This window comes from Vulpes vulpes, chromosome 12 (genome assembly GCF_048418805.1).
Source record: "Vulpes vulpes isolate BD-2025 chromosome 12, VulVul3, whole genome shotgun sequence".
NCBI classification, from domain to species: domain Eukaryota; kingdom Metazoa; phylum Chordata; class Mammalia; order Carnivora; family Canidae; genus Vulpes; species Vulpes vulpes.
Window position 1 is genome coordinate 124886473 of NC_132791.1, and position 12682 is coordinate 124899154.

The 12682-nt window shown below is 36.5% G+C and overlaps 1 protein-coding gene and 1 non-coding gene across 2 annotated transcripts in view; both read right to left on the reverse strand.

Moving 5' to 3' along the window:
* Nucleotides 1-12682, reverse strand: part of DDX10 (DEAD-box helicase 10) — a 252620-nt gene that overhangs the window by 28853 nt on the left and 211085 nt on the right. Inside the window, exon 17 of the mRNA XM_026006796.2 lies at nucleotides 6199-6338. Within this exon, the coding sequence (XP_025862581.1) occupies nucleotides 6199-6338 (140 nt within the window). The remainder of the gene's footprint in view (nucleotides 1-6198; nucleotides 6339-12682) is intronic.
* On the reverse strand, nucleotides 5781-5882 carry LOC112926010 (U6 spliceosomal RNA). The gene has a single exon (XR_003236239.1). It is a non-coding gene; the product is annotated as a U6 spliceosomal RNA (small nuclear RNA).

A 12682-nucleotide genomic window follows, 5' to 3' on the forward strand; every position in this document is an offset into this window, starting at 1 on the left:
GACTCTGAGTGAGGAAAAAAAAAAAATCCCCTTAAAAAATAATCACCTCCTAGATTCAGCACCAACAATTCCACTAAAATTCACATAAAAACAATAATGTGCCATAACTGGCCCCAACCGAAAACAGAAAGAACTGAAAACACTTTCTGGGCATTTTCCTTCCTCAGAAATTCGTCTCTGAGTCATACACATTTCTGCTGCAGGTGGAAAGCCTTCCACACATTACAAAGCTGACTGATAAGTCTTGGAAGAGAAGCTGGGAAGCAAGATTTAGTGAAGAAATGTCACAGAACAACAGAAGGAGGCATCACACAGATAAACATGGGTCACCTCCTTCACCTAGGGGAGAACTCTTAAACATAAGTTTATGTAGAAACAGAAAGCCAACGTGGAACATGGTTGAAAAATAAAACAAAAACCCCAAACAAATGAAAAAAGATAAAAGTCCTTCAACAATCTTTTGACACAGAGCTGTGTTGCATAAGCCAAAAAGAACAGCTCCTGATATTAAATGTTGAACAGTTTACGCTGTGCAGGAAAAGGCATCAATCCATATAGAAGTTACCATGTCTAAATTATGCCAATAATCTCAGTACAAATTAGAGATGGGTCTTATGCCACCTAAAATGATTGACCAAACACGCCACCAATTTAAGGATTTTTATAAAGCAACCTGCCGTGGTTAGAGACTATGGTCTGTGAAATAAACAGTGAGATATTATCAGGCAGTAAAAGTCTAACCACAACCTTCTTTCTCTTTCCTTTTTCTGTTTGAAAAAGGTTAGGATTATAAATATTAAAAACTTAATTTGACTGGATAATGAATATCTTGAACACCCAGCTGCTTTTCATCATATTCAACACTTTGCAAATTTTCCTCATTAGCAATTCACATGAAGATGGCCATAAACCAAACATGATGAATGCTTCTAGATATACAAAAATTAATCTTATATTACATGCTCAAAACCAAATCTCTCAGCTTCTGAGGCACAGCTGAAAGGAACAATCTTAGTGAAAGAGGAGTTTAATTGGAATATGGTTAAAGATACTTTTGTTTCATTTCAAAGGCCACACTGTTTAGAAGCGCAACCTACCTTCTCCCCGCTCAGGTAAGATTTAAAACTTCATTCAGGTTTAGCTTAGATGTTACTCCCTTCAGGTAGCTCTTCCAGATTCAATGCCCAGGTTAGATTCTTCACTTGCTCTCTGTGCTCAGCTCATTCCCTCCCTGCCCTGCTCCCTACTGCCTCCCCCAGGGCACAGATCACAGCATGTATCCATCATATTGTTTTGTAGGTGCAGGCTCAGCTGTCTGTAATCTCTGCTAAACCACAAACTGTGACAGCAGGAAAGATATTTTTCTTTATGTTTCATCCTCTGTACCTGCACTATCACCTGGCACCTGATAGCTTACTAAAATATTCATAGTTGAATGGATAGATGGAAGAAATATTACAGCAAGCTGGAGACTAACAGATAAGTAGGTATTTTTAACTCTTAAATAAGTGGAACATGATTTAAATAATATAGAAGATTCTTACTCCAGTTCTTGGCACCACATATAGAGAACAACACCAAATATTTTTATCGTACAAGCATATAAATACATTATATAGCCTGTTGGGGAGATAAAGAAATAAAAAAAATCACTTAATAGCACAAAGACAGTTCTAATATCTAAGGTCTTTCTTCCTTTGAAGAAAGTATTTAAGTCTGTATCACAAGTTACTAGAAGCAAGAACGCAGTTCTGTGCAGTTCCTAACGAACAATGAATCCCCCAATGTCACCAAGTCCACTGCAGCAAAGATCTAGGTTTCCTATCAAATTGTTTCAGTAACAACAACAATAACGACAAATACTAACATTCTGTAGTAATTCTAACCCATGCTAATTCCACAGTTAGGAGGAAGCAGAAGGGAAAGCTACAGAGTAAAACACAACCTGGGCCAATGTGTAAGGAGGATGGAAAATAAGGAAAGAAACCACAAGGCATCAAAGCAAGCTCTCCCTTCTCTGTTTTCAAAAATAGCACACAAAAGCTCAGAGCCTCTGATGGAACTTGGGCATCTGCTGCTGACGAACCAGTGACATCCTTCTGTACTATGGGGACACTACTGTTCCTATTTCACTGTTCTCTTTCTGGGGATCAACAAGCTATTAATGAGAACATTCTTAAAGCTCCTTCAAAGGAACTCAAGGTCACATTATTTTCATTGTCTCTGGGGCCATATTTAAACAAGAGATCTCTTTTTGTCGTGTGAACCTAAAGGAGCTGAATCTTGCACAAGAGAATCCCTCTGGAATCAGTGTTAGAGATGACAATTCTGAGAATTCTAAGAGGGTTAAGGATAGTGTAGACTCTACTGCACTGTGCTGAGGGAGGTATACTCTTTAAACCCTAAGCACACCTCCCTGAGGAAGAATGATCCACCTCAGATTCTGCCATTCTCCACTATATCTGGCTCTCCTTTGCCTACTTCTTACTAAGTGTCTCACTATGCAGAGAGACAAAAGTGTTACTCATGCTGAATATTTAGGGGTGTCACTGAGGTAAAGGACAAAGAAATACCCAAAGGAAACTTTCAAAGAAACTGGCTCATGCTACTTACTTTGGGACTAAGCCATTTTCTAATTGGTGTTATCTGGTCTCATAAAAGTAACTCAATCAGAAAATGTGAAGTTAATAAGCAGGGAATAACCCACTGAGAGAGCAAAGATGACCAAGAGGCCGAAACACTCACTGCTGCCGCAATTACTCAGCTGAGGTTAGAAACAGTGCAGCAAACGTGAGTGTGCCAGGAGAGCCCTCTAAAGCTGATGCCACAAAATCCTAGCACCTACTCTTATTTATGGGAGGCATGGAAAAAAAGATGTAGCCAAACTGGAACAATGCAGTAAAACTGTACTTGTGCTAGTAATATAAATAGCAGTACCAACACAGCAATTACTACTATCAAAATTATAGTGTATATGGACTTACTTGTGAATACTACTTTTTCTCTTAAAACAATTTTGGCTTTAGTTTGCACTTTATTCATTTTCACGGAGAAGGGGAAAGGGAGAAAAATGGAAGTAGGGGAAACATAGGAACTTCACATGTGGGCTACTTTCTGTAACTATCCCATATCCTACCTTAGTTTGGGAATGGCACATAGGTCTTACCTACGGTAGGAATCCCAACTGATACAGGCTGTATTGAGAAGGACTGCTTAAGCTGAATGGAAAGGAATATACACAAAGTATATACTGGATGAGGGATGGGGAAATCAATCACCAGTAATATGGGCCTGTCATCCTGGGTTTAGTCCAGTGGGAGATTTTGCTCTTGAGGGATATGTGGCAATGTCTAAAGGTATTTCTGGTTGCCCCAACTGGGGAAGCACTATGGTAGAGGCCAGGGATGGTGCTGAACAGTCTGCAATCATTTCCAACCCACCCAAACAAAGAATGATCTGTACCAGAATGTAAGTAATGTTGAAGTCAGGAAACCATGATCTAGTCAAATCTATCTTATAGTTAGCTCATGGATCAAGTCTTTACCCAAATGACATTAAAATAGTCTTCAGACAGTGTTCCTGAGCTACCCTTCTTAATGCCAGAGTAATTCTCTATAACGTCATTAGAGTATTAGAACTACAGAATCAATGTGGTTTACGCACATTATGCTGATACCCTTTAGCACTGTGATAACAAAGTATTCTACCCCTTGAAGCTTTGGTTTCTTTATCTCTAAGAAGAGAGTGTTAGACTACGACAATCTGTTGTCATAAACAAAAACAAAACTGCTAGAAAGTCCTCACGTGTGCTAAAGGGAATAAATCTTTGTTGATACTTTCTTCAACAAAAGACAATTTTTCTTCAGGCTAAGACAGGTTACTAATTCCTTTCAATTTCTGTTAATGCAAATTTACTAGCTGTGCCTGAAATTAAAACCATTTTAATTTCCATGTAATGCTTAATTATTTCCATCTGAACCTTTATGATAAGATGCTTTGGCATCTTAAGGTACTCTAGCCTTCTAGTTCCTTGCCATTACATTATCTGAACTTGGCTTCTCCAGTTCTCCAACCATCTATGCTATCATCTCTTATATCATGTAAGCTATAAGGGACAATTATATAGTTGCTTATAAATATACTTCTCTTTTTTTACTCTATAAATCTCCTCCATCAATTAATCTATCAATTTAAATATTTCAGGGCCTTCTCTGTGCCTATGACATTAACAGTGGACATAGGAGTGGAGACAGAGCTGGATATATTGATAAAAAAGACAGTTTCTAGCTCTGAAGCATTTATAAGCTAGTTAAGAGAATGAAGCACGTGACACTATTAGAGGTGGTAGCAGGGAAATGTCACTATGGGGGTAAGAAATGCCAGAAGAATGAAATGAAGTGTCTGCTGCACACAGATTAAGGATGACCCAGAAGCTATCATAAGAAATGTTAGGAAAAAATCCTTATAATAAATCAGATGCAAAAGGAATGCTGACATCCGCCCAGTGACTTCAAAGGTAGGTTCTCTGTCCTAAAGATATATTAGATACACAAAATATGGCTAACAAATATTTTTATGCCTCTTTGTCATCTCTCCTGCCATGATTTCCTTTTCCTGCTCTCCTCTACATATAAAAGCCTTTCATTTTGTAGAATTCTTCAGAGCACCTTCATTTCTGTTAGATGGGATGCTGCCTGATTTCATGAATTGTCAAATAAATCCATTAAAACTTTTAAATTTTACTCAATCAAATTTGGTCTTTTAAACAAAGTTAATGACATAAAGTCATATGTGTTGAGTTAGATCATATCTATCAAAATGGAGATCCCATAAGCCATCTCTGAAAAGGGGACATTTATTTTAGAACCTAAGGGGAAGCAAACTTAAACACTTCATGAACTGCTAGTTCATCAAGGTTTCAACATGTTCACCAAAGAACTTTCTGAAGGAAAGTGTGCATATTTTCCCTTAAAGATCAATTTCTAAAGATTAGGAATATGCTCTGAACCTAAATTATTTAACCCTTACAGCACATACTTTTCTAAATCATGATCAAATTATTTTCACCTGTGGTGCCAGTATGCCCACTATCTAGTTTGCTATTGTGTCCCCTAGAAATACGCAAAAACCATTATGTCTGCTACCTAGTTGTCCAATAGCAAATGTCTCAAGTTTCTGGCCTCACTTAGGAAGACAGCATTATGGATGTCATTTCAGTATTAGAAAATAATTCTATGTTTAAATGAGCACAAGATCACAATGAAGGGTAACTGAAATGATCCCTCCTTTAACATTTACTCTTAGGGGATAATCTTTTTGAGATTTTTTTCCTTCATAATGTTCTTACTTAAAATCAGATTATAGCTCTTTGTGGCCTATCCCTCCAACTCCCAAATCCCTGAGCTAGTAGTTAGGGCTTCCAACAAGCTTCCTCTTTCCTTCAATCATATTACCTTCATCTGTTATTAGTACCTCCCTTCTGTCTGAAGAGGCTCATTGGTTTAGAATGTGCATGAAGTTCAGTGACCTCAACTTTTAAATCAATACAATCCCAATGTAATCCAATACAGTACTCTGGAAACAAATGCTGAGCAAATCATACTATTATGCAATTCATTGCATTTTATCTGTTTTTGGCATGGTCACAAATAAGTTCACATCACAAATGAACAAATTTTAAATTGAGAGACTCTTCCAAGGGCTGTTTAAGTTTCCCATTATTTTATGTAGTTGTTACTTAGTTTTATATGAAAGAATGTGAAAGTACAACTCCCCTTTTTTAAAATCCAGAGAAAATTTTTGCATGTCATCCTTGCGCAGGGGCCATGCTAATCTTCTCTGTATCGTTCCAATTTTAGTATATGTGCTGACGAAGCAAGCACAAAATTCAGAGAAAATTTTTAACAATACTCTCAATAGAGTCCTTTGACAGTGAATCAAAATAAAATTCTGTCTGTTTGCATGAAATATACCCTACTGCATCAAATACTTAAGCATAAAGGATTCAGAAGGAGAAAAACAGGAAAAATAGAGGAAAAAAACCCAACTCTTATTATAACTCTCACAACTAACAGTGATAACAGAAACAATAAGAGAGCCTCCTAAATGATTGGAAGAGTACAAGATATTTGTCTCTACATATCCTTTGGACTCAGAGGAGAAGATCCATATACAATCCTACCAAAAGTAAAAACATACCTTATTTTATTTTCCAGGTCTTCACTATCTGATTCCTCAGAGCTTCTGTGCTTATCTGGATCTGGAAGTGTGCTTGGATCAAATCCATCATCATCATCATCTTCACTCCAATCCAGAAAGGCTTCCTCTTCCTCAGTGAGCTAAAGAAAACACAAAGGGAATTGTGGTATAAGGAAACAACTGATGAATAATCAAGTTTTATTTCTAGACCCAAATAAATACTTCTCTAATTGATATCCTCAAATTGGAAGCTTTCTCTTCTGGTGAAAGTCTCTGTGACTTTCAGAATCATAATCATTTGCAAAGATAAAGGAAACCTGTGTCATTTCGAAAATATAATGAAAATACGGTACAGAAAGTAAATCATCATTAAGTGATGGGGAACACAACATGGGGAAATGGTCAGTTTTACGACTTCCACGTAACTCAACAGTCAAAGAAACAAAGTATAAAATAAAGTTGTTTTTGTGCTCCTGTTCAAACACATGTGAATTTTAAACTCCCAAAAGTAGTATATGAAAATATAAAAGGCCTGAAGACAGAGTACAGAAACTCTCTTTTTGGTCTGATGACTTTTATGACCACGGTAATCTAAGTGATAAAATTAACAATCAGACCAATACAAGCTCATTAATAATAAGAATTGTTCTAAATTCAAGTATAAGTATGAAGTCACTAAGAACACTGGAAAATAAGAGGAACACTAAGAGACAGGAGAAGCAGTAACACATCAAAGGAGCTGGGAATAATTCAGTTTCATGCAAGTAGGTAAGTAGGTGGGCTATTTTTGCTTTTGTTTTATAGTGGTTTATTTTTGTCAAAGAACAAAGTAATGTAATGTTAAAATAAACTTACTACACATTTATGTAATGACCATCCCTTATAGAAAATTTATTTCTGGCACATTGTGGTTCTTATCTACTAGGTTACAAAACCAAACAAGCATTGCCATACGCATTTAACAGATTATAAGTAGGACAAAAAAAAAATCTGGATAAGTTTCTCTCAGTTACCATCTTTATAATTCTTCTTCACACCATATGAGACAAACGTCAATGATTCTGTTTTCAAATGTTTAATGTTCTTTCCCAGGAAGTGAATAACAACTCAGAATAGCATAGCAAGTGACTGTGCAGGCCACAATAGAGGCCCTCTTAACACTTTCTCAACATCTCTTTCTTGATAACCTCTAAACATAACAAAAGGAGGAAGAAGAAAAGAAAAGAAAAGAATTAGTCATCATTGCAAAAGGCCCCTATTGCTTTTCTGGTAAAGTTCCCTACTGAAAATAACAGGTCTGAAAAAAAAATCTATCAAAGGTGGGGGTGGGGGGAGTTGCCATCAAAAGCACTAAGCAGCATCCTCCACAGCATACTATATGGTCTACTTGAAAATAATCAAGGATATCAACAAAAATTGAATGTCATCATATACTCAGAAACACTAATCTCCTGGGCTACAAGATATTTCCAATTTTCCAGTCTGGTGCTCTCAATGGAATTTGAAGACAGAGCAGACTCAAAATAATTCTCAAGTTTTGGGTCTCAGGGCATCTTTACACTTAAAAAGTTATGAAGGACTCCAAAGATCTTCTATGAATGGGGATTATGTCTACTGAAATTTACTGTATTAGAAATTAAAACTAAGATTTTAAAAATTACTTTTAAAGTAAAAATAAAACTCACTGCATATTAACATAAACAGCATATTTTATGAAAAACAGCTATAATTTTCCAAAATAAAAGAACACTTTTATATTTTTGCAAGTTCCTTCAAAAACTAGTTATTTTTTCCTGTTTTTTCTTTTTTTAGAGAGAGTGTGTGTGTGTATGTGAGTCAGGGGAGAGAGAAAGCGAGAGAATCTCAAGCAGGCTCCACACCCAGTGCAGAGCCCAACTCGGGGCTCGATCTCACAACCCTGAGAACATGACCTGGGCTAAAATCAAGAGTTGGATGCTTAACCAACTGAGCCACCCAGGTGCTCCTTCATTAACTAGTTTAAAAGAAGACAGTTGGATGCCCAAATGTTCCTCCGCATTCACAATGTGTTGTTCTGGGTGAAGAATATAAAGAAAATCTAGTCTCTCTGAGGTAAGAGTGTTGGGAAAGGGAGGATTAGTTTAATAGCCTTTTCAGGTAACTGCAGTTACTTTTCTTTGGTAATACAACAAACCCTGATGAGTAGTTTCAGAACAAGTAGCTGCAATGTAGAATCTGAAGCCATTCTGTACTGTTACATTAAAATCCATTGGTCTACTTTTCACTTCGAATCTATCTTTTACCAGTGAGTGGTCTCATAACATCATGCATCAGCTATTTGGAAAACACTGGTTCACTGAATTATGTTGATCTTCCTTATGTGAATCTTCAAGTGCTGACACATTTCATTTCACAGTATTTTTCAAAATCGTATTTGTTAATTTCACTATCAAAATTATAAAAAGGGTCCTTCAAAATATGGGGAAGGTATTGGTAGATACACGCCTTCCAAAATTCTTATTTTTTCTTAAAAATTCAAATTTTATGATTAACAACAAATATTTTCAGTGTTTTCCTTGAAATGTAAGCAAATATGTAATTTTCCTCTGGTGGCTTTCAAATGTTTATCATAAAGGAGCTTTACTATATGTCTGGGAATGGTTTTGTGTTCCTCTTTCTTTGGGCTCTGCAAGGTTCTTGGATCTATCATGCTTTTCACTAAATTTGGGATGTTTTTGGCCATTATATCTTCAAATATTTTTATGCCTCTTTGTTATCTCTCCTGCCATGATTGTAATGACATGTATATTGGCCTACTTCACAGTTCTCTGAAGTTTTGCTCATTTTTTTCCAATCCTTTTTCTTCTTGGCCTTTGGATAGGGTCATTTCTACTAGGTCTCCTGGTTTGCTATTCCTTTCTTCTGATATTTCCAAACTACTTTTGAGCCCATCTGGCAATTTTTTTTTTCTTACAGTAATTGTGTATTTCAGCTCTAAGACTTCCAAGCTTGTTTTAAGTACGATTTCCATTGCTCTGCTGAGATTATCTCTTTGCTATTCATCTATACTATATTTTCCTTTAATTCTCTTAACATACTTTCCTTTAATTCTTTGAACATATTTAATATAGCTGCTTTGAAGTCTTCTAAATTCAAATCTGGCCTAATAGTTTCTTTTATTGCCTTTTCTTGAGTATGGATCACATTTTACTGCCTAATTGCATCTCTAATATTTTTGTAGAAAAACAGACACTGCAGTTATAGAAACTGAACTCCGTCATGTTTTTCCGAGTACTATCGGATTTGTATTCTATTAGGCAGTTATCTTGCTCGGATTCAAACCACAAACTCTAAACCATGGTGCTCAGCTGCTTATATCTCTGTTTTATCTCTGTGGTCTCCAAATGCTGCTTTTTTAGCTTGGCTTCCTAAGGTCTCCCCTGAGCCTATGACATGTGACACTCAGCCAAGGATTTAAGTAGAATTGGGCTCACCTTCTCTATAGTTTTCTTGCTTGTGAGAATTACTTTAATTTCCACCTGCTCTGTTAGCTTTGAGATCTATGCTCTGACACTTCAAGCAGAATATTTCACTTAACTGCATTTTAACACCTAGTGCCATTTAATATGCCCTTTTAGCATTTAGTATAAAGCAAGTGGCCTTCATAAAATGCTTACAATAGGAGTAATAAATTAGGGAGACTTAGTATAAATATCTCACTCAATATTCCAGTGTATATATTTAACTACTTGAAGAAAAATACTAAGAATGATGAAAATTTACTTTAAATGGATAAAATACTATTTGGTTTTCTGTTAATATAATTCTCTTCCAATTAACAGCATTCAGATTTTGCTATTTCCTATCTTCTAAGATGATCACCATATTGTTTGTACTGCATTACATACCTTAATGCATGACAAAGACAAATGAATTTAAGGTGGCAATCACTCCTTTCAGAAATACAATTTCTTTTTTTTTTTTTAAGGTTTTATTCATCACACACACACACACACAGGCAGAGACACAGGCAGAGGGAGAAGCAGGCTCCATGCAGGGAGCCCGACTTGGGACTCGATCCTGGGACTCCAGGATTAGGCCCTGGGCTGAAAGCGGCACTAAATCGCTGAGCCACCCGGGCCACCCAGAAATACAATTTCAATCTACCAGAAGTGTAGGGATGATGGAAAAAAAGTCATTTTTATATTGATCTTTCTTGTCCTTTGGTTTATTCTTCATATGATCAGAAATAAAACTATAAAATATATATGTATTATGAAAAATATAATGAGACTCTGGTAGCTTTTATTAAAACAAAAACTATCATTTACAATAAACACAGAGCATAAATAAAAGTCACTAGGAGTACCGTCACAATGAAAACATTCTAGAGAAAAGTACTCTTTGTCTTTCTTGTGAGGTCTAGTTTAGAACTATGTTCCTTCTAGCTATATAAAGCAGAAAAAAAAAGACATGCTAGTTGCTCTCATCTCTATCCTTGTGATTTCATAAATCATTTAAAAGAATATTTATAAAAATGGCACCATACTCATTTTTATCTACTTTTGGACTTCTCTTCAGGAGAACACAAATACTCTGATATTCCTATCACCTCCCAACTGACTGTGACACCTTAGTGTGTTAGGACATCATGACTAGAAACTCATGGCAAAAAGGGAACTATTTAATAATTTAAGAATTTAAGCAGAAAAGTAGATTTCTACCTTAGAGATGGTGGCTGAAAGTAATGGGAAGGGTGGCTGAAGGTGTTAAGATTTGAAGGTAAGATATTGGTTTAAAAATTATAATAATCCAGGTGGAAGGAGGTTATTCAATGAGGGAAATATCCACGGAAATGGAGGTACGGACATGTCTGAGAGACATTAAGGAGGGAGAACCAACCAGATTCAGTGGACTACATGGTACATAATATATTCCAGAGAATATGCACAGAACCATAACTATACATGTCAAATATAGTCCAAGAAAGCAGATTGATAAATACTGTGAAGACGCCTTACAAAAATGCCTTTATTCAACAAGTCTTTATTAAGAGGCTATATATACACCAGATACACGAGTAGGTTCTGGGGATGCAGAGTGAACAAAACAAAGTCTCTACCCTAACAAGAAACTGAACTGTTCTAGGATAGTTATGCATGGAGAAGCACTCACATGAAAGCCAGGTTCTGCTATTTCTGGGGAACAGCTGATTTAGCATGAACAGACTCCACTGGGCCTACTAAAATGCCTTACGTCTTAAAGAATGCAGTCTTCAACTTATGGTTCCTCTAACATGCAGCTGATTGATTATGGATCCTGACTGTCAACATGCTTCTCTTCAGGTACTTCCATGTTAGAACCTGCAACCATTCCTGCCTCACTGACTAATCAGTCTCCTACCTCCTTCCCCCAACCCCAGCTCAAAACAAAACAAGAACCCATACTGTCACACACTCCTCTCTTACCCCTGACAAATACGCCTCACACACAAAGTGATCAGGGTCACTTCTATGAACCAGCTGTTCTTGAAATATAGTTTAAGAACTTCTGAGGAAAATATTTCACCTAAACTAAGAATGGCTTTTCCTAATACAGTTACTTGGAAGACTCAATTATAAGTAGGACAGAAGAAATATCTGAAAAAAAAAATGTAACCCAACTAGCTTTTATTTTATTTATTAGCTTGCTTTCAATTTTGATGATGGCAAGCAATACATATGGAAAGTGTCACCCTCCAACAACAAATTCATAAAGGGCTCTGACACATTTTCAAGCCCTATGAAATAAGAAGATAATTATTGTTCTTCTTTTCAAAATGAAAAAAAAAAAAAAAAACTGTGATTCAGAGGACTAAATAACTTAACCAAGGTCACATAAACCTGGATGTACAGCAGGCCTTCTCCTGTTATCACCCAGAATCTTAACTTTCACCATAAAATCTCTGAATTTGCTGCCTGTAACAATTCTTTCTTCAGAATCAAGCATATTTTATAAGTTTCATAAAACATAGAGTGCTGCTTTCGGTGCACTGTGCATGCATCCATCTCCACTCTGACCACTCTGGTCTCCCAAGTACATTTCTGGTTTCTCTTGCATGCAGTCCTGCACCCACTTCTTCATGAGACTCCCTGTAACCATTTTTCCCTCCCTTCTGATAATATCAATTGTCTACTTTGTAATTAGAGCTATTTGTTTCATTAAGTTTCAAATCTGATCATGTTTTCACCTGCTTACAATCTTTAAGACACACTTTCTTTCACATTCTAGAACAAGTCAAACTCCTTCCCATCTCAACATCCTCACACCGGGTATTCTTTCACTAGAATCCTCTTTCACTTCCTCTTGCCTGGTGTACGGTGTCTTCAGATACCAAGCGTGGTATCTTTTCAACGCCAATTTTCCAATGCCAAATGAGTGTCCCAATAATTCAATTCTGGCACTATATGTATAGTTAGCAAAGACCCTATAGGTAAAGGGCTCGGTCCCATAAGACGTCAAATGC